Source organism: Puntigrus tetrazona, chromosome 7 (genome assembly GCF_018831695.1).
Source record: "Puntigrus tetrazona isolate hp1 chromosome 7, ASM1883169v1, whole genome shotgun sequence".
Lineage (NCBI taxonomy): Eukaryota > Metazoa > Chordata > Actinopteri > Cypriniformes > Cyprinidae > Puntigrus > Puntigrus tetrazona.
In genome coordinates this window covers 22,655,404-22,679,596 of record NC_056705.1, presented here as the reverse complement: position 1 = coordinate 22,679,596, position 24,193 = coordinate 22,655,404, and the positions used below count along the sequence as shown (strand labels likewise).

General features: G+C 37.2%; 1 protein-coding gene across 3 annotated transcripts in view; it reads right to left on the bottom strand.

Annotated features, from left to right (window-relative positions):
• The window catches only part of sorcs2 (sortilin-related VPS10 domain containing receptor 2), a 132,670-nt gene that overhangs the window by 67,236 nt on the left and 41,241 nt on the right, over positions 1-24,193 (bottom strand). For all 3 annotated transcript variants that reach the window (XM_043245594.1, XM_043245595.1, XM_043245596.1), the window contains exon 2: positions 22,419-22,486. In XM_043245594.1, the coding sequence (XP_043101529.1) occupies positions 22,419-22,486 (68 nt within the window). The remainder of the gene's footprint in view (positions 1-22,418; positions 22,487-24,193) is intronic.

Genomic DNA, 24,193 nt, shown 5'->3' with positions numbered 1-24,193 from the left:
ACATCTCTCAAACTGAACACAACCATCCACCCTCCAAACCTCCCGAAGGACATTACCTCACCGCTACTCTGTAAATAGCATATCAATATTGAAGCTAACCAGAACGCTTGTATTGTTTACAAATAGCTCAAGGGATTTGAAAGTGACAGCACTTCACAGCACAATACATTATTTTATAGCCCATATTTTTTAACCTATACTACTGTTTATAAAGTTTCTAATATATTTATTTATAGCAAAACAGAATTTTCAGCAGTCATTATTCAGCATTACATGGTCATTCAGAAATCAATCTAATATGTGCTCAAGAAACATTTTGTATTAATATAAATGTTGAAAACAGTCGTGCTGTGTAATTATTTTGAAGAAACCAAAATACTTTTTTTTAGGAATCTTTGATGAATAGAAAGTTAAAAACCGCATTTATCACACGGGCTATTTTCTCCTAACAGCAGAGCTGAATCAGAGGGAAGCATGACCCAACACTCATGGAAAGCCCTTAGGGATGATCTGTGTGGTTTGCTTTTAGAAAAATATGTATCTATAATTTCAAAGACTCAGTGTTGCAAGGGAGCCTGGTCAGCTGCCAACTTGAGGCTGGGAACACTGAGATAATTCTGACTTGTGCAACTATTAGATACGGACACAACCAAAGCAGTCACATACGCATTCTGAAACAGGAATCAAGCTTCGCTCTTCCAAAAGGACAAAATTGACAGAGATGCCATAAAACAACAAGGTTTTCCAAAACGCTTACAGTAAATATTTCTTAAAAGAGACACTTTTCTTACATGCAAAGAACATTTTAATAATCCAAAAAATCTTTTTAGAATGTTTTTGCACTATAAACCTCTTGCGCAATGGAAGGATTCGGTGGATGTTAAAGATTCTTCATGGAGCCGCTGATGCCCTTAAAAAAACCTTTTCTTTAAGAATGTAGTATGATTTCTAATATTGAGTAAAAACACCCTCAGGCACACACACACACACACACACACACACACACACACACACACACACACAGGGAAAAACTCTCATTTACACCTTCAGAAACATAGACAGAGTCTTGTGCCTGTGAGTACTGGGCAGCAGTGCTGTAATTGGGAGCATTTATCTAAATGACACCCTCATGAGGACCGCTGGGACCAGGCTGAGAATTCAGAACACCAGTGACATATATTATTTCTACTCTCTCTCTCTCTCTCTCTCTCTCTCTCTCTCGCTATATTTCTTATTCCTGCATATATATATATATATATATATATATATATATATATATATATATATATATTATATATAAATATGACAGGAAGTGCAAGATTTCTGTGTCAATTACAGCAGCAAAACAAGTATGAGAATTTATTGATATTTATTTCTATGGACACGATGTAAGTGAAGGAATATATAATAATAATATAATATTCATATAATATTCAGTTTAAGGCCCACTCTAAGACTTTAAGACAAATATTTACTAAATAAAATCACGGACTAAATGAAATGATATGATATATTGATTCATGGTCAGTAATACACAGTAGATATCGGTAAGCTGGAGCTTTTTATGCTACAGACACATTGGTCAATAAAGCATAAATATTTAAACCCTGCTTCAGCATATATACCAATATGTTTCACATAAACATAAAAATATACAAACACCTGCAGATGGTTAGATTTTACGTTGACGTTACTCAAGAGTGTCTGTCCTCTGGGCAGCTTTTCAACACTCATTTATCAATTTGATCCAATAATGTGAATGATTTATTTTAAAAATGGTTTAAAAAAATCACTTTACTCTTTTTATATACAACATCATATCTCTATAAGATGCCATTGATCTGTCAGATAAACTCTTCTGTGATACCACATAATTATCAGCTACCATATAACCTTTAACGTCACCTACTTCCACAGTCTCTTAAAATCTCTGTTTCCCTTATCTTCGAGATGCTAATTGAACTTTGACCCTCGATGGAAGAGCTGAAAGACAATTTGTGTGCTACTGGGTTCAAGGGTCATATCGCTAGGGAAAACTCCTCCGGACAGCTGGGAAGCAATCGTTCAAATAAAGGAGAAATGGCAGGTTCAGTGACAGACGGGAAAGCAGTTAACAGCAAGTCAAAGCTTTCCTGACAAAGAGAGTGTTTCAGTAAGACAGATGCTTTGAAAGCAAGAGATATTTTATACTAACTGTGTGTGCGTGTGTGTTAGGCTGTGTGCTTTGTTTGTTTCCCTGGTAATTGTTTATGAGGAAGTACTCTGACACAAATCTCTCTGTTTGCCTGAGGAATCCACGATGTATCATCCGTAACACTCCTCACAATTTATCTAATCTGAGAGGGAAAACACAAACACTTAAATGGGAACTAAGCTTAAGGAGCTCTGTTTCAAACAAGCTATGATAGAAACAAACAGAGCAAAAAATAAACCATCTCACAGAAACTGCTCATTAATATACAGTAATCTTAATGCACATTATTCCAATGGGATCAAATCTACAGTAAATTCACACGCGCTTTACGTACGAAAGCAATGCAAACATAATACATCTGATATCTCTCTGCCTGATTCCCATGGTCTCAAAGACATTTCGGCTATATAACAGATAGCCATGTAATTGCACATATAACTAGTCCATCTCTCTTGTCTCTGACATTTTGATGCTGAATAAATTAGCTGAGTATAAATATTGTAAACGTGATGGTGATTGACTGATGAACTGAAATGACATGGTCTTCGCATCTGCCCTGTTATATCACCCCATGCGTCCACTAAACACTCAAGAAACGTGCCCTTTGCAGCTTCTTGTAGACGTCCATTAGCTACTGCGCATTATGGCATCCATTAACATTTTACAGTGCTGCCCATTTTGAAAACGGAGATTGCTGAAAGCATAGTTGGACTGAAAACCTCATTCTGTCACAAGCCTGTCTTTCATAAGTGTGAAATTTATTGGGTGTGATTTAAAAAGGCAGCTCATTTATGTAATTGCATTAAAAGCACACTTGCTTTTATACTGGACTCATAATGTCTAAATTTGCCGACAGCTGGCGCTTCTGGGCTGTGCATGCGAAAGAGATAAAACAGTTTTTGGCCCATCATCAAACATACCATGATTTGATGGGAGCTTATTTTTATGTGGTAACACCATACACTAACAAAGCAAAGGACAACTAGAAAGAATTAAACTAACAATATGAAACTCTGGTACCAGCGAGGAGGAGAGAGTGAGAAACAGAGAAACACTTGCTGAGGACTGACTAGATTCATCATACACAAGCCACAAATACACCCAATTAGGAGCGCCTCTGTCTCTCTCTCTCACACACACACACATCACACAATCCTGAAGACCATAAACAATCCAATTAAGGGCCAAAGAGGGTGTCTTTACAAGGTCTGTGCTGTGTGTGTGTGTGTGTGTTCTCTCTGACAGAACCCACATGTGACCAGACATTGCACATCGTCAACAGGCTGTTAGTTCAGAGACAAGTACATCTGTTCATCCCCTAGGGACTCTTGTCAAAATTTCACATTAGCTAAGCAGACACACACTCAAACAAACAAACAAACAAATACACACACGTTTACTTGCGTATTTAAATGAGGACATAATGTAGACTTCTATTGTTTTATACAAAGGCAATTAAAATCGCTACAGTTTAAATAAAACTCTTTATACACTGTATAAATGTAAGTGACATTGATGCATCTACAGCTTTAAACGTGACATGCTGTTTTGAATATAACAGGTACTATTACTTTAATATATGATATACTTTGATAAAAGACTATTATTTGTTTTTAAATAATAATGGCCAACATCTTTGAATGTGTACAGGTATTTTCACAAATTCTCAAATCTAGGGATGAACAAAACAAGATTAAAGAATAGCGATGGTTATCTTTTGAAGTATTGCTACTTTTGGTCTCATATGATCCTAAAAAGCAATAATAAGAGAGACACATTTCTAACCATTAATCAGGCACAAATCTGAAGCCTCGTTGAGGTAATCAATGTATTTGTGATGGTGGGGGGTTAGTGGGTACTATAAGACACTTGACAACCAGTCTGAGAGGGGCTTTTGAGAACCATTTATACATCTCCATCTAATTGAACAAATCTCTCTGTCTCTAACTCTCTCTCTCTCTCTCTCTCTCTCTCTCTCTCAGGGTGAGGTAGCACAAGAGACAGGTAATCTAATCAGCAGTCCACTTAGCATAATTGAAATACATAGTCCTTGACTAGAAAAGAGGACTGATCTATTTCACTTTCGCCATTATTTGATCCATCCTCAAAAGAACTGTATTTTATCCTGATATGCAACACATCAAGAGACTCACAGCTGCTTTGAATCTCATTGATCTGAAACAAAGTAAATAATTAAGGAAACTGACTTGTCCATACACCTAGCGTAAGTGGATCTTGTGTTTCTTAAAGGTATGTTTTTTTCAATAACATTTTAATTTATGTATTTATTAAAGAAAATAAAAATCTACTTCTAAAAATCAATTGCATATTGCAAATATTACCCAAATACTGCCCCTTAATAAAAAAAAAAGTTAATTTATGACAGAGTGCTTGAACAAGTGGGTCAGATGTTAATTCAGAAACCACTGTCTTGAATTCAGAGTTCCTTAATCTTCCAGACTAATTAATTAAAAATAAGAGTCTTAAAAGAATCATTTGTTCTGGACTCAGACTACTCTTTTTTTATGCCTTTTAGCTTAAATTCAACTCATACTGCAAGCTGACATCTCAGACTTAGCTGAAATAAATTTAGCTATGCCACGCCACTGATGATTCATGCCGTATAGTGGTTTGGGAAACACAGGGTAGGTCACATTAAGTACAAATTAAGATATTCAATTGCTTTGAAGTCAGACACTGATTTAAATGTCGTCTACACAGGGTTTTTGTCTCCAAAAATGACCTCTATAACATCCACAAGAAATATCTGCAGACATCTGAGTGTGTGTGTGTGTGTGTGTCTCCAGTCCCAGGGGCTCTCTGTTAGCAGTCAAAGCAAAGCAAGGCATCCATTAGAAGTCGCATACACATTTAGGTGTCAGGTTGGATTAGGTTTAGCCCAGGGGTGACATGAAGGTCACACACACACACACACAAACACACTTTAGCTTCACTACATTAGTGAGAAGATCTCCTAGATGCAATGGTTTAAATTATATATGGAGGTGATGACACTTGCAAAACCTTTCCCCTTGTAGCTAGTAAATATCAGTGTAAGTGAAGCAAATTTTGACAGACTTCAAATCTCCTCACAAGTCAGTTTTTAATGTTTCACTATATTTCTGAGGGACGGGAAGACAAGCTTGCATGTCTAATGTTTGCATTGGGCAACATTTAAATGTCACATAATGTACCAACCTCGCCACAGTGCCCTAACTAATAAAACACAGAGGCACCATGAACTGTAGGTCTCGTAAAGCCTGTTGCATTTAAGGATTTTTCAGTAAACTCCGGTAAAATCAATCTGTTGTAAATTGCATTATCGACAGATGTGTCTGGATATGGTAAACATATGGCATGACACCGAAATCTAAAACATTCTTGAAAGCTGACTTTAAAATAAACATAAATATGATGTGTCAAGTCACCCGTTTACACAGCAGAAGTTCATTAAGTGCCCTCTCTGCTGTTCCTGTCCACTTGAGCAGTGTTTTGGAAACGCAGCAGATGCTTCTTAAACTGTATGCCACACTACCCTTGGGAAATCAGGTCAGATTTGATCAATCTCAAAGCACAGCACATGGTGAGCCAGGATAAGCAAGTAGAAAGGGAAGTTCATGTGTGACCTGATTAAATAAAAGTGAACAGAGAGCAGCCGTTTACCCTCTGACTTGCGGATTGATGCAGTGTGCTCAGGAAAAAGCCAAATTAGCCTGCTTTAAACATTGGTTGGACAAGATTTGTGTTGTTGCAAATCCCAGCCATCTACAAGTAATAGGAAATGAATTAATTTGATGTTATGGACATGACAAAATGCTGTGCGCTATACATTTGCATGTGTCTCTGCTTCTCTATAACATCACTGGTATAGTTTACTCAGAAATGAAAATGACATACCAGTATGACTTTTTCGTCTGTGAAAATAAAAGACAATATTTTGAGAAATGTCTTAGAAATGTTTTTTTTCTATCCACACAGTGGAATTCAATGATCACAGAAACTGTTTGGTTACCAATATTCTTCAAAATGTGTTCTTTTATTCCGTGTAAGTCGTGCAGGTTTGGAACGACAGGAGCATTTTTATTTTTGGGTAAACTATCCCACATGTTGAATTGTATTTTTGCTTATGTATTCACTGCAGGTCACTTCACACTCACTGACACAAAAGGTGCATGCGCAGAACGTCTACAGACAGAGGTACTGCAAGGCTGTGAGACAAGAGAAACGTCTAAAAAGTTCCATTACATGAAGATTGGTTAAGCATTAATTCCTTGCTATGACAGGTTTTAGGATTATACATCTGTTTCTGCGAACGTTATTCTGATAAGATGTTCAGAAAACAATTTCAGGAAATGAGTCAACTCTTTATATCCGAGAGAAAAGGACTTTTACAGAAACAGCTGACCAGACATTGTGGAGTTCGGTCCAGACAGAATCTGCAGACATTCATGTGTTCCAGTGGAATGGATTTAAGCAGATGGTAATGTTAATCAAAGCTAAGAACACTTATATTAGTAGCTAAAAGCATAAATTCAAATTAGTCACAATATTTAATGAAGGAACATGTCAAGGCCGGGGGATGTTGTACTGTACATGCGCAGGCGTTCCTTTTTCTGAGGAGCGCACATTCTGTGTGGGCCTTATGGGAAGGAAAGAATAATTACAGAATAATATAAATGAGGATGATGCTTTATTTACCATTGATTCCAGTCGGTCTTGATGGTGATGTTTGCAGATCAGCCGCTGGGTTCTCGTATATTAATACACCATACAAACAGAGAGTTAGATTGCTGTTTGCCTCGCAGAGATGAAATCTAACAAAACCCCAGGGCCAGATGGCCTGAGGGGTAAATTATGGAAAAGCCCATTAATTTCCTGTCACTGAAATGGAATTCTGCTGTAGTTCCCAGTTTCTTAATTTCAGGATGTGAGATTTCACCACATTATTCACTGTCAGAAAATAAACCTTTTGCATCTCTAAGTATTTTGCACTTTTAAACTGATATACAGCAAATGTCAAAATGAAAATGCCTTTTCAAAATCGGGTTTCCTATTGATGCACTTATAAACTGAACTATGTATGACTAATAGATTAATAACTGTAATCACATTAGCTGTCTGTATTTTTTCATACAGATCAACATATATAAAAGGCAAATGCATGCCTTGTGGGAATACACTAATAGCCCAATGAGGGCCATTAAAAATGACATGTTTACAAAGGCTGTCCCGTTTATAAAGTGATATGGGGTTTTTTTTTTCCAATGACTCTCATCAAAATTTCTTAATGTTTTTCTGAATTCCCAATTCAATAACTCCAAGGTTTATGAGCAAAAGCCTTAAGCCATATTTCTCACTTTAATATGACACCTCCTACTTAAGCTACCCAAATTTCATATTCCCTACACAACAGTGGGAGCTCACGTTGGCACAAATCCAGCTTCTCGTCTTTAACTCATCTCTCTCTCACCCACTGTTTCTAACATGACGTATATTGATTTATATTTAGCACAATTCACTGTAATTGGCACTTGGGCACTTTCAATAATTTCAATTAAGTTTTCAACACATTGTACAGGAGTTTAGGCTTAATGAGAAGCATGAAATGCTGCCAAAGTCAGCAACTTCCAGCAAACAGTCGAGAGACAAATTCAATAAGTGGCAGGTTCAAATGAGTCTTTATTAGATTCTGGTTTATATAAACATTACATCAGTAAAATCTCACATGAATAAAATCTAATGTAGCAATCTCTGCTATCCAAAATTCATTACCATTTCTACACTTCAGGAAAATCTTGTCATTATTAACTTAATGCTGGCCATTGTGGAGCTTTTATGATTGTCTTTGTAAGGAAAAGAGCTGCATGAACAGTCTTTTTAAATTTGTTTTCCACAAAATTAAGAAACATACAGGTCAGGAATGATACGGGGGTTAAATAATGACATCATTTTAATTTTGAGGTGAACTAATCCTTTCAAAGCTGAAATACAACAGTAGTTACAAAAACTACTGTATAGCAAATTATAGAACCGCAAAAAGGGCCATAAGAACTGGAAAGCATAGCTGAACATACACTATGATGGTAAGTAATGCCATCAGTCACACTCTGAGCCAGCGGGTATCAATTACTCAATTAAAAGAGCCATCACCCCCTCTTCCCCACCGGGACACAGTGGTCAGCAGCAACACAGCGGCCTCCTCCCAGCACCCAGCAGGACCTTACAAAGCTATCAGCTAAGAGGATTAGCAATACGCCAATGTGCGGCCTGTTTGCTGAGTGTGCCCGTACAGTGAGTCTGGAAATGATGATTAAATATAGAATCACATGGACAGAGGGCTCTCCTTCGGATGTTATAAATATTTTCATAATAATAAGAGGATAACGCGTTTGATGCTGTGGGTGTAGAACACAGTCTGGCCCTGTATGTAATGCATACTGAATGCGCTACTCCTATCTGTGAATTCATGCGTTTATTAACAGTAATGACTGTAAATGTGTACTTACATTAAATTACACGATACTACTACTACTACTACTACTACGAACAATACTCTACAATTCAAAGGTTAGTTCACCCAAAAATTTTAATTAGCCTTACCCTTATTTCCTTACTCTCAAGGCATCCTAAGTAAATCTGACTTTATTCTTTGAGACCAATACAATCAGAGATATATTAAATATTCTCCTTGCTTGATTTAGGATGGGTTTTTTTGGTAATCTAAGGAAACTTACATGCACTTGTGCTACACCTATGTTTGGTGGCATCCATGGGAAAGACAGCCTCTTGTGAACGCACTTACGACAATAAGAGGAAGTTACTGTTTATGTCATTTAAGATAGTGATTTTTTTCACTATTATATATATATATATATATATATATATATATATATATATATATATATATATATATATATATATATATATAAAATTGCCTAGTTTTCATTTTTGGGTGAACTAACCCAAAATGGTTAATAATAATAATAATAATAATAATATAATAATAATTTTCTGAAAATCTACAATTAAAGTTCATTTTGTTTTTGTCCACGAAGCAGCATTATGTCTATACTAAGCATAAATATCCAATATTAAATTGTAATCCCTTGCATCTTATCAGTCATGATTATGTTCAAATAATCACTTCAAATCCTCCTTGTCATTAACAACACAATCAAATGAGCACAGGAGACAGATACAGTCAATCTATCCTCTCCCTCTACTTGCCATTACAGCTCGGGCCGATTGAATCATCTTACAGTTTAAGGACTAATTAACTCAATGTGCCCACATGTGTTACAACATTAACCACATTATGTGATGAGACTGTAATGCTGAAGAGGAATCCTGATAGTTTTCTGGATGGGTAACTCTGTAATCATGTGGTCTGTCTTCCTTTTCGTTCTTAGGTGCCTAAACTGTTTTTTAGTAAACTGTCTGTCTGCAGCTGAGTTATTCACGACGAAAGTCAAGGTCTCCTTGGGTCTGTATTCATGTCTTCATTGGTTTGCCTTGCCACATGCACCCAGACAAGCTGAATCATCAGACAGCGCTTGATAAGACCGCTAAACCAAATATTCCTGAGGTCTAGGGGACATAGAGCAGGCTGCAGAATTGACAATATAGAAAATATGTGCCCAGAAATAAAAACAGCAGCTGAAAGATTTAAAGATTTTACATGCAATATCAGTTTCCTTCCAACTCGCATTGTACATTGTGCATCTTCACAAACTCCTCAAAAGCATTCAGGAGAAATGAAAGCATTTTTAATGAATGCGTGCCTTGTTGCTGTTCATTCATGTTTGGTCAACCTGATTTTCATGTTAGGCCCCAATCTGACTGTCTGTTGTTCAGAGTGCCAGCACATTCACAGTGACCAGCTAGCCAAAGAGCAGCTCCCTTGGCTCTCTCCAGGACTTCCTATACTTCAGAACTTCCATAGGACTGTTCATTCCCCTGCTACCCAAGAGCTTCCATAGTGTGAAAAGTGTGTGGGATAGTGGGGGTGAAAGGGAATGAATGAGAGGAGGAGGAGGCCAAAGGCTTGGCAAAGTATGACAGCATCTGTGTTGGCCACTTTTGCTTTAATTAAGAAGCCCTTCAATGCTTTCAGTGTGGATTTCTCCTCAAATCTCCATTTCTTTCCTTATTCCTTTCTATCTATTAATGCCCTGGGGCTTGGATTGAAATTGTAAAGGATCATGGGAGGTTATCCACACCATTATTCAGGGTGGAAAAAGTCTTGTTGGGTCTCAAACCAATCAAGGCATTCACAGAAACAGGGCCAACGTTGCTATAAGAAACAGCTAACTCTATGGTATTTTGGATGCGTGATGAGAAAGTGTTTTATTATTTATTATAGTTTCAGAGTAATATTATTAATTAGATATCATATAATAATCTTGTTTTACTTGTTCATTTGAACTATATAGGCTATTACTCATTATTGATGCTATTTACATAATCAGACTGTGTTCACAGCATAATTAGTTAAGTTGAGCTCATATACTGCATAACAGCTCTCAAATGATCTATTTTGAATATTAATATTCAATTTATTTGAAAAATGTACTATTTTACATATTAACATACTGTAACATTTGTATGAAAGCATAATGTTTATTAAATAAATAAATAATAAGCATAAAGTTCACTTCTAAAAAGAACCTTCATTTGGGAGTAAGCAATGTGTATGAAAAATTACAAATGAGTTCTTACAAATTCACGAGCAATCTGCCAAAATATAAAATAAAACAAACTGCCATAACAGGGACTGTGCATTTGCTAAAATATGCAACAGAGCTTCGAAGACTCTCAATACAATGCGCTCCACTTGTTCTTCCTTTCTAGTGTGACTAATGAACCAGGCTCAATATCAGCTATGATTTTTAATATCTTTACCTTGCAGGGCAGGTCAATTCATTATGCAATGAGTTGGACTTAATAGGGGACCACATCTAGGGTATATCTCTTGGGACCTTTTACCAAGCAAATTTCAATATGTTCTGAATAAACTGCACCTCACGTTTTACTGGTGCCTTTCCCATGGCTGAAACAGAGCATTTATACCTTTGTGGGTGATGAGGTGAGCACTACAGGAGGTATGCATGGGACGACCCCCCTAATCAATGCACAAACCTTAATAAAAAATCAGAAACTCATTAAAAAAAAAATTTACATTTTAAAAATAAGACAGATGGCATACATTCAAACAATTAACTTGGCTGTTGAAGGATTAGAGAAGTTATACATTTATTCAGGCAACACAACAAACCTGCAGCTTGTGTGTGAGGGGAGCTGGAGCTTTGAGCCAAAGTCGTATCACATTTGATTTGTGAGCAGCAAAAGGTGTCAGTTACACTTTATTTTGACATTCCACTTTATTAGACATTCTACTAACTTTGTAACTACATGTCAATAACTAATACTCGTTAATTTGCAACTCAATGTCTGCTTACTAAGAGTAGACTGTTAGGCTAGGTTTAGGATTAATAGAATAAGTTGACATATACTTTTAAGTTTCTGATGTCAGTATGTTGTGGACCCATCAAAATTACGTGTTAGATGATACCAGGCAGTCTACAAATACTCTAATGGCTGCTAGTTGACATGCAGTTGCAAAATTATTTACTGTTAGTAGAATGTCTAAAGTACTATCAAAATAAAATACTACTGTCAGTTTTAAAAAAAAAAAAAAAAAAAAGATTTGAAAATGCTTATGAAAAATGCTGTTATAACACTTAAATAATGAAACCTGCACATAGTGTTTTCTTTAATATTTGAATCTATAAAAACACAGCTGCACTAGACAGATCTACCAGTCTGAACATGTTGACAATCAAACAATCAAAATTATTATTATTATTATGGTGTTTTTTGCCTTTATTACTATAGGACAGTGTAGAAGAGACAGGAAGCAAAATTTAGAGAGAGAGAGAAAAGAAAGGTCCCCTAGCTGAGATTCCAACTCAAGACCCGCACACTGTCCACACACTGCCCACTAGGCTACACAATCAAAAACTATTACTCTTTTTGTAAAATTCCTTACACTGTGATAAGCCTCTGTTGATATTTAAACATATCAAATGATACAAAATCTATAAATGCCTCATTCATTCAGTTAGGCTACAATGGAAAAAAAGCTTTTAAATTACATATCAGTTAGCTGATTTCGAACTAACTGCCGCTGCATGTGCCATGCCATATTTTCATACCATGAATTTGGCCTTTTTGCTTGCAGTAGCCTCCATCTTATTGTGTGCATGTGTGTGTAGGTGTTGGCCTTAAAGTACGCAGGAGAAGGAGTGAGAGAATGAGATCATAGCAAAATGAGCTTTCTGCGTCTGTGCCTGAAGCTAGGCCGCTGTCCAAGTACGCTGTGTTTCAGCAGCACAACAAGGTCTCTTCACACTCTGAACTCCTATCAGGGTTTTTGTCTTTCTCAAATAGAAAAATAAAAATCGAATTATAATAACATACGTTGTTCGGCTTTGTATCTCTAGCCAGGCTGACTATGTAGCATTACATTGTTCATTTTAAACAAAAAAAAATGTTCCAAGAACACATGTCATTATACAAGAGACCTGCACAGCAAACGCACTGAAGTTAAACCAAGGATTTCTTTTGGTTGACCACCCTGCCGGGCTGAATCAATGAGCTCCAGCAGAGGTGTTTGATAAAAGCCTGGCAAACACTTTCACAGCATTGATGGGCTTGTCTGCCAAGCACCTTTGCCAAACACACACACGGAGACACACACGCAGCAGGTTGTCTGTTGGAAAATGGAGAGAGATGGATAGTCTCTATGTTGTGTCGTGTTGTGTGACTGTATATCCTCAGCGCTCCCCACTGAGCCTACAGCACCATGGTAAACTCGCATCTGAAACGTGCTGAATACTCACTCTTGAGCATTAGCGTGTGTCTGCGTGCGCGCGCGAGGGCTTCGATTCAAAGCCGGACCCGTGTGAGGCCACTCAAATCAGAGCACAACACGGCCCTAACTGAACGAGGAAACGGTTTTTTGAATACCGTCAGACATTTGCACTACAGAAACACGGTCTGTGGTGATCTGGTATGAAATAAATTGTTACGGTCAGTGGTGAGCATGTGTGTGGTCAGAAAGCGGTCCAAGGAAATGAAGGAATGTATTATTCATGTCTAGAGGAGAGAGAGAGGGAGAAAAGCGGTGGGTATCGATGAAAAAAATAATAAAAGCTTGCGCATATGCATATCTAAGCTGCTGTAGACGCATGTCTACACCGCAAAGACATGCCTGAAAGATCTTCTCCTAACCACCTGTCAGAAATGTCTTTATGACTCTGCTTTACAGTACTTAACCTGCACAAACCTATAGATCATTTCAGCCGCTACAGGGGGAGAGCAAGAGAACTACAACTCCCGTGTGTCCCGTAATTACAGAGGCTCTGTCAGCACCGTTTAGCCCCTGAGCTGTGAGGTCCGGAACTTCAGCCTCACTTCTGTAACAAAAAGAGGGGGTGAAATCCTGCTGGTGACGAGCCAAGCGCTTCAACTGGAGAGGGTAAATAGGAAAACGCGTGAGGCAAGAGAAGCACCATTGTTGGGTTTTTTGAGCTCTGAATGCGTTCACAGTTTTCTCAAACGCAAATGAAGAACAAATCAGTGGGGACACTTGTTTTTTCGCTCTCTCCTCCTCTTCACTCAACCCTATGTGTTTCTCAGAGCAGCAGCTGCCTGTAATTTAGTTCGAGTCTGTTTTTCGTCACTGAAGGAATGTCCACAGAAATGTGAAACTCTCTCCAGATGGCGACGCGTTTGACTCCATTCAGCTAGTTCAAAAACCATTCACATTCCAGATTTACATGTCTTTCCTTCTCTCTTTTCTCCTTTTTTCACATAGACACACACACATTTACTCATCTAAAGGAAGACGAACCATACACTTCTATTATTTTTATATAAAGCTATAGTATTAATAATTGTTACAGGGTAAATAAAACACATAATGTACTTTCTTCATGAATAGTTGATTCAGCTCACTTCTAGGGACAATTTTGTCTAATGACTAAGCAAACCCACAAATGAATAAATTCAGATTTTCACATATATATATTCAAAGCAGTGCACTAACTCACATCTTTTCAGTTAGAGGATTTTTACACCAGGGTCAGAAGCAGACCAGGGCTCTGGGCAAAAATGCTACTGGAAGTGACCAAGAAACTCTAGGATATTTCAAATATACTATACTTACTATACCAACTTATATCTTTATGATCAAAAATAAAACATCATATAAATTGAAGCAATCACTGCCGATGACTGAAAAGATAATATATAGATTAAATGAAAGAATAATAATTTAGTTAAGATGGTAGGCAGTGCCTTGCCAATCTCTCATTAATTGCGGAAATATTTTAATATTTCCCTGACTGTTCATAATTTATCTGATTAAGAATTTATTTCAGTTCATTAATTCATCTTAAGTATATAACTGGCAAACTGCATGTCTTTATATCATCAGAGAAAAAAAATCATCAAGTTACTATGCCCCTGAAAATCTATTTTAAAATAATTTCTAAACCTGGTTCACACCTACACGCCAAACAATAATTCAACTGACATTTCAGCAGATCAGATTATATGCGTCTCTCTTTGTCTCACACAACAATCTATCCGACTCTGTGTCTGTCTATCATATCTCACACCCTGTAGTTTTCACTGCCACAGAAACAGCAGAGTGGATGAAAGTATTTATGAGTCAGCAGCCTTGACGTAGGAAATGCAAAACCACTTGAAATGTGCAAGGAACTAGCTGCGGACTAACTGTTGAATTACAGTATTTCCAGTTAGCTGATCTACTCGGTATCTTTCTACATCTTTGTCAGAACTTGAAGCTTCGACAAGATTATGCTGCACAAATCATAGCAAAGGCTTTGCACATGGACACAGAGATATTGCTATTGAAATTACTTTGCAAGTACACGCACATGAGTATTTTGCTCTCTGTTTATGTTTCTTTCCCTTTATTATCATCATTAGCAGCACTGAGGTGCAAATAGAGTCACTGTGAATGGTACCATCATCACCTTCCCTCATTACTGCCGCTCTAAGCTCTTATGACACAGACATGGGACCATTCGATACTTTACATTTCAATTCTTGAGAAAAGACACTCTAGGATGATCTGTGGAGAATGACAGCTCTCTTATTTTGCCTCCCTGGACCTTCGTCTGCTTTTCTGTTAAGCCGCATTTTCCAGGCTTCTGCATGTGCATGCGCGAGAAACAGACAAAGACAGGAACACAGAAGGTCTCTCGGTTCAGGTCTTCACACCCGTACAGACACAGAACTATAGTTTATGTTATTCTTACAGATCTTGTATTTCTCCCAGATTCTGCAGAAACACCAGTGTGGTGCAAAATACCCATAACATTACAATATACATGCAGCAGACGAGCCAGAGCACGAATTAACTATTTAACAACTCAGAGGCTGTGAGGACGGGAAAGAGGAGGATTCTTGCAGAAGAGTACAGAGTTTACAAACTGAAGTAAAGGAAATCTCAATCATAGAGAAACATATGCTACATGTCATGACAAAAAGATTTACAGCACTTTAACCTAAAGCAAGGGCTTTCAGACTCTTACTGTTAGAGTACTGTTAGGTGTATAAAACTAAAGAGAAGCATTTATAATTTGTTTCATTAAAAAAAGAGAATGTTTGATGTATTTTTTCTTTTTGTTAAACAGGACAGTGTTCTCATTCACATCAGTATTCTGCCGTTACAGAGAGTAATGATTAAAAATTAATATTAAAGGCAAAAATGTAAATTATGGTTGAACCACTGATGTCACGTGGGCTGTTTTAGTGATGTTTTTACTACGTTTCTGGGTCTGGAAACATTTCAGTTCCGTTGCCGTCTATGGTGGGCCAGAAATCGCTTTTCAATTTGTGCTCTGAGGATGAATTTGGAACGTGAGGGTGAAATATGTTAAGCCGGCCTGACAGTATTAAACTCCTAGCAATAATCAAAAAAGCCAAAATATTTAATAAACAAACACAGAGGAGGCGGGAAGATGTGTAGAGCTCTATGAATGACTGTCATTCCTATTCTGTGGAAAACTGCACAGCTTTCGGTGCTGATTCTGTGTGGGCTGAGTGACGGGTGACTGGAAGAACAGAGGGAAAGAGTGATGGAGAGAAGCAGCAGCTGTGATAAATGCAAGCAGAACAAAGGTAGGAATAAGTAGAAGGAAAAAAGAATAAAGTTAAGACATAAACAGCTGGGATATTGAGATACTAAAATCAGTTTTTAAAGTCTCTAAAAAAAGACCAGTGCTGACTGGTGGCCCGGGAGGCATCGCCTGAAGTGATTTCATTTCGTTCCCTCTTCCTCCCCCAAGGACCCTTAATTACACTTGTCGGAGGCACAGGGGGTCAGAGGGGTGGGGGTTGATGGGATGCTGGAGAATCTCTTCATGTATTATGGAGGAGTGAATCCCCTTGAGAATTATGTGTGTGTGTGTTAGTGAGGCATGATGGGGGGGGATGTCTCTTGGCAATCCTTCTTCAGCAGTTCAAAAGATGTGTGAAGAACACATGAATTATAAATCCCATCTGCACAAGACATGTGTGAGTATGTGTGAGAGAGTGTGAAACACAAAATGCATTTGAAAGGTGTGATTGGAAGTGCTGCTCCGCTTCCAGTGTGTGAATGTGGGTGTACTCCTGCGTCTGTACAACAGCTCCCTGTCTGTTCTCCGCTCGCGCACTACTGTTATTTGCGGCGCACTCCAGATAAACACATCAGAATGTATTCATGCCGCCTGCGTCTGTGCTCTCAAAACTGCACAATCAGCTTCAGCACGACTTGGAGTTTGCTAAAGAGACTCTGAGAAGTGGTCTTTTGTATACACCGGAGAAAAAAAGCAATCAATGAAAAAAACCCACTGGCTCTTATTAGAAAGCTTGTTTATTAATATTTTGAAGCAACGCCTTAACAAATACTTTAATCTACACTAAATAACAAGGGGTTCTCAAATCAGGCATCTTTCTTTCAGTCTGACAATAGGTTTGTCTTTGTCATAAACCGACATAAATAATAATGACAAACCCAACTTCTGCTCAAAAGTGTCTGTAACCTGGGTAACTGTAAATAATCAAAAATGGAGACGATTAATCCAAATGAAAAGTTTTGTTCAGACAGCATATATTGGATACTGAATATTTGTATAGTTATATAATGCATCAACACTATTAAAACTAGTTGTGTGAGCAAAATCGCATTTATCAGGAAAATACAATCGTTTTATGATGCTGTGGGAATGTAGCTTAACATACGGACTTTCAAATTGTTTCCTCAGGGGGCCTCGAGGGAATTATGCCAGGTTCAAAAAAAGATTCTACAAAATGTATTTTTGGACTGTTAAAAATAATGAGATATTAGTTTCAACATCAGAAGTCATGCCCGCAGACCACCCACCCACCTCCAATCGCTAAATGCCTGTTGCATATCGTACACTAAACTGGAAACATTTTCACAAAGTCAGAAGTCTAAGTCTGATCGTTTACCAAGCTTGAACAAACTCTTGAAAGGAATCCAGAGTGATCTCCTTTTATTAGGTGTCCTCTCACACCTATAAGAAGATGAGGTGAATACCTCACTGAAAAGGGAACATCTGCAACACAAATGAACCCACCAACGCTGACATTGCAGTTTGTGAATACAGTATTTCGATCATCTGAATTGCTTGTTGGCAGCTGTAAAACGGCATGTTGCATGAGCGTCTTATTAGACTGGCTGTTGATGAAGTGCACAGCATTGAAATAAAAGGTGTTCGTTTCTATCAATTTAATTAAAAAGGATATACTTTATATATGATTTGCATAGTATGCAAAAATATCCCTATCCTCAGCTCAAACATGTGCACTGGTGAACACGCAGGCAGAGATGAAACGCCATCAGTGCTAAATGGCTAAAATAAGGGATCACAAGTCAGAGCTTGCCGTGGGCTGCTGGTTGAGAAACGCTTGTTTAGCTGCTGACTCTGTACTTAAGTCAAGTTCAAACAAGAGTAGTTTTTCCACTTCAGACTAGGATCGTTTAGACATAAATTCATAACATATACAGAAAGACTGTGGTTGATATGAAAAAAAATGACATGTAAAAAGAGTTAAATCTGAGATCACAGACACTGAAACATGCATTTTCGAAACGCTGTCATAAACATCTCTTTTGCTCAATAGGGAATTAAACCGAGACCTCAGAGGAAACACACGCGCACATATAATCACATTTTCATTGATCAATGGGACTTGCTGTGTTCTCGTCTTCTCTCTACTGACATAAAGGTCAATAACAACAAATAAAGAGCAGTAGTGTAGAAACAGAGTGAGTTAAAAATGAAAGCTCATGCTAAAGATACTATAGAGGATTGGTAGCAAAAATAAAATGCTAAGGTAAGACGACATCAGCAAAATGAAGTGTCACTATATGCAGTTTGAACAGTTGCTTGCCTCACTCTTTATGTCAATTGCTCCACAATCCGTCCTCCAGCCCAACTTTCCCTTATGTCCTACTGGTAACAGCAGTACAGAGTACAGGATCATGCATGTGTGGAGTTTAATGTAATATATTTAATGAGAATATTTTCAGGTGTTTAAAGTCTGCCAGGGCTTGTGCTAACTGCTAGTGCTATCATGAATTATTAAGCTTCCTCTAGGTGTCTTTGAATCAGCTTTGATGTATTTCTTTTTATGTACCCTGATCGCTCAGATTCTACACAGTCATTATACCTACATTATATAGGAGGCCCACACCTTCTAATGGCTAAAAACTTTCAAGGGACAATCATGTATCATGAATACATCCAGAAACTAATGCTGTCGACTGAATATAGTGTGATTAATTGTTCAAAAATAATAATGTGATAAAAAAAACGACACCATTAATCATGCACCCAACACATAACTTCTGCAAATGGGGATTTTAAAACCATTAGAGCAATTCAAGCTTGAAGTACCACCTTTGTGTATTTGCAAGTACATGCACACTGATCATTAAAACAATAACTCAGACAAGGGCAAAATACATCAACCTTTCTTTATGATTAATGTTATGATTTAATCATCTGCTATAATAATGTAACAAATCTTTATTTTTCTCAGCGATAGTTGAAACTTATTGTTATCAATGTAATCAAAATTTGATTTGGTTCTCCTTCATCAACAGCCCTGCCAGAAACTTTGTTACTGTATTTCATTTACTGTCAAAATGATTTACTGACTAATTTATAAAAATTATTTACCTTTAAGCTACTACCCTACTAAACAACCAAAAGAATTTCACACTCTTTTCTACTATGATACAGATCATTGTCACTTTAACCAGAGAAATAAAAGCCTCACGGACTGAGCTGAACTTAAATCTCCAGTTTAATTTGATTTATCCTTTCCCTGTGTCTATGAATTGAGACCGCTCCATCATAATTTGAGTCCATAATTTATGAGTTGAACAACAACAATTAAAACATCAACACGGAAGACCCTACATAATTCATTGAATGACTTGTAGAAAAAGACTGGTTGTCTGGTTAATGACGGACCGCTCTTTGAAGTCTGGGATTCAGCGGCTCTATGAATATCATGAATAAAATACGAGAAAATTTTACTAATTCGATTCATTTATTCTAGAACATTGATTTTTTTAGGAAAGCCATCTGTGTTAGTGAAACATTTTCCTGCATGTGAGGCATGAGAGTGGAGCGGCCATTCTCACCAACTGTTCTGGACAAACACCATGTGCTAACGTACGGCAACTCAAGTGCGTCAAACACAGCACTCAATACGTGACATAAGTAATACGATACCCTTATGACTCAAATAACTGAAAGAAAAAGAGCATGAAGCTCTTTGAAGTACCATCATGAACTGAATGAAGAAGGAAGCATTGCACTGTAATTTTGCCTTCCTGCCATAAAGAAATATCCAGATGGCCGCGGAGGTACCCTACCTGCCCAAACACATGTCAATTACAGTCTTGTGCCCTTTCTTTTCTAATATACCCTCCAGATCACATTTCTGCTATGTGTGCCTGCATGTAACTTGGGGTTCGCTAAATGCTGAAGCTCTAGCTGGGAAAAAGACAGTATTTAGCATTCCACCTGGTCATTAGGCAGCTGTGCAACTGATATATTCTGAGCCCCAATGTAAAATTAATGCCACCCTCGTATCAACCTCAGACAGACAGGCTAATGAGAGCATTGGAACAAACATGGCATCAATTATTCCATATGCGGCACTATATTTTTAGCTCCATCTTCTTTTCACACTTCAGTGGCCTCAATCTTTAAACCCCATAACAAAAAAAAAAAAAAACATTACTCTCACGATAGACTGGTGATTAAGCCTAACTTTGCCTAACCCAGAAAGAGTTACAAAGCCCCAAACACAACAAAGACCTGGCTGGCGGTCACTAAACGGTCAGGGTTAGCTGCTAATAGAGGATGGTGTGAGGCAATTAGCACAGGGTCTAGGAAAGCCCTCGACAGTCCTAATTAAGTCATCTCTAAGTTCACTGCAGAGGCACTGGGCCCGCTTGTCACACCCAAGAGAACTGCATGATCCAGGCATAAACAATGGTTATTTCGAAATGATGTACTCTCTATGCTCTCTACATGAACTTAGATGGCTTGAACAAAGGAACGTATTTACTTCTTACAGCCCTGTTTTCTTTCCATAAGGGACCTTTTCCATAGCCCGCAGACAGTCTATGTTTGTTGGGTGAAATGTTTTACAGCGAGGGTCAGCTGTGACTGCTGATGGTCAGATTGAATGTTTTGAACCGGATAAAGTCCTCAGTACATTCATTCTCTTTTCGCTGGCATCTGCTCTTGGGTTCTCTTCTTGCCTTATGCTCTTCCTCTTCACCTGATCTGTCTCTTCCTGGACAACAGCGTCAAAGCCATCAGGTTAGACTCCAGCCCTCACTGGCATCTCCCTTTCTCTTTTCGGAGCTTCAGGAGCTGGTCACATTGCACTAGCATTACGGTGTTTTTCTATGTAAACACACTATTTGGATATGTTTGGACATTACTTTCACGTTTTGCATCTTTTACAGCATCTCATTCATGATACAGCATTCTAGATACACAACAGCTAAATTAAAATCAGTTCAGCATCTTGTGTTTTTTAAAGCCAAAATGCTTTCTGTTCGAATGTCCCCTTGTGCTTTTCCTACATTTCTCTCTCACTCAGGTAATTCCATATGCATCTTGATTCAATTGTATTATTCATACTGTATTTCAATATCTAACTATATAATCCAATATTTAACTATTTACAACAGTAACATCTGATAAAACTAGTCATGTTAATAAAAAAGTAATCTTTGAGAAAAGTAATTTATTAGCATTATCAAGCAACGCTCATTTCCATTGTTTGTACAGTATAAGAAGCAGAAGTAATCCAAGACAAGAAATCACAGTTACAACCTTATGCCAAATTTATATATCAAGCTGTTCATCTTTAATCATTTCAGCCCTACAACAAAATTACTGCAGTAAGCACAGATTATTTTGCATACTACATATTTTTTTGTAAACCCACATATTCACATCAGATGTGAATCAGTTATAGAATGTAAAGAAATACAATCTAAAGAAATGATGCAGTAAAAATTTATTGTATAGTTTGTATTCAGTTTATTTAACAAATGTATTAGAATAAATGGATGTTTAAATACAGATAAACTGCAAACACAGAGGATAGAGGTATAAAAAAACAAAAAAAAATGTTTATATTGTACAGTAAATGTCTATCTGTTTGTTGTCTGTACTGTATTGTGTTGTGTTTTTGTCATGTTCAATACAATTGTTCAATTGTTTTGTATTTAGCGGTGCAACCTATAAGAGGAGCAACATTTTTTCCCTCGCAAAATTACAAACATTGTTGAAGGCTGATAATCTTGACTTGATCTGACTGAAGCTATAGCATTTCATATTTTCCGTAAGAAATCTAAAATTGCCATAAAATAGATCAATAGAAGAGCTTGGAAAAAATTCTCAAGGGGAATCTCAGTGGAAAATCATTTGAATTACAAATTGACTGTTGTCATCTGAAAAAGTGCCGCAAGGGATTTTTTTCCTAACCCACCATTAAAAAAAGTTGTTTTTGTCTCTGTGTCTGTAGGTTTTAAGTGTTTGAACCTAAATTTAACCTGAAAGGGAAAAAAACTTATGTCACTTACCTCCAAAGAGAACTCTCAAGAACTTTGTTTGTGTCTGCATGGTAATATTTAGTGAGAATGAGGATGACCTATGAAGAGAAAAAAAGTGTCATTAAACACTGAAGAAAATTATATATATATATATATATATATATATATATACACACACATACACAAATGTTTACATACAATTCTATTTATAAATGCAGTCATGTCGAACCATCACATTGAAAATGTATGTGAGAAGGAGCAACCAAAATACAAAATACATTTTTATCTGCAGCAAACACTGCATTTGCAAAAACATTTTTATCTGAGTATTACTGAATTTGCTGAGAAAATGTTCTCTAAACACTGCAGAGAGATATCACTAGAAGTATCTAGTCTCATACTTACACTGAAGCATGATGTGTTGCTGGTGCTAAAAAACAGCATATGCTAACCTCATTCGACAGATCCATCAAACCGTAACCACTTGATGGACAACATCGTCCTAGCTTCTGCTAATAACTTACTCTTTTTTATCTTCCGGACTGGCTGCACTGCAAGCAGTTGCTATAGCACTGATGAACATAGCATGAAGCCAAGTTGCTTTCTTCAGCTGGCAGCAGGGAGTTAGCAGTATGGAAAAGACTGACAGAAGGTATTGGCCTGTAATACTACATTCACGGGTCCAAACACTTGGACATCAAACTGTTAAAATGAAGCACAATGTACTGAAACATTATCTTAAACAGGTTAGCAGTTTTAGAGCCTCTAAATCCATAACACAAAACAAGTCTTTCATAACTGGTCTGGATTAGATTTATCACTGAAATGCCAGCTGGTGATGAGGATCAGATTATATTTAGATTTTCTGATGACATCACCACAGTGCATTTATTTTGTTGATCTTTTTTTTTCATACAACCACAAAAATCACATATGAAATACGCAAGTGGGGTGAAAAGTGTCAACAAGAAACACAAAGCTTTCATTCATCAGTTTCATTTTAGTGTATTTTAATCCAAACAAATATGATACACAGCTATAATAGGTCTGGAACTGTGACATATTGATAATTAGAATTTATGATGGGGGGTTTCTGTACGTATCTATCTGTGCTGTGGCATTTTAGCAAGAGCAAGGCTTAACAAGCAGCTATCTTGTTGATTAGGTTGCCAGTAATTGCTTCAATCAACACAACACAGATGATGAAATCTTCTGTAGCTCCAACACAAGATTCTTTCTGCAATGTGATTCTACTTGCCTTGAAGTATTTTCACAAAAAAATTCAAACCAGAGCTGCTCTCCTCTAAAGTACATCTCAATACTGAGCTACCAAACAAACCTACCGTCTTTGAAAACCCATAGATATGAAGCTGGATACATGTGATGCTAATGTTCAAAAGCATCAAATATCCCAGCATATTAATATCATTCGAAAAGTCATTTAAAGTCATAACATAATATTCTTCAAGTAATTGTGTGAAAATTACAGTGTATTAATTGCAACTCTGTAAAAACGTGTGAAAAGGAATAAAAGGTTTTACTGCCTCTAGTGTTCATTTCTTTTGGAAACGTGATATGTGATATGTATTTGTTGATGCGTATTTCATGTCTCGCTAAAAAGCGGTACATTTATGCCATGAGATCAGGTAGCATGTATCTCTATAAAACCCCGGGACTTACTGTGTTTGTGTAATGAATGGTAAATACTTTTTTTGTGCATTAAGATGATAAACGCTTGACGAATATAGAGCACACACACAGGCCACACAAAATGATGCTTTCCTCTGGTATATCTGGTTGAGATA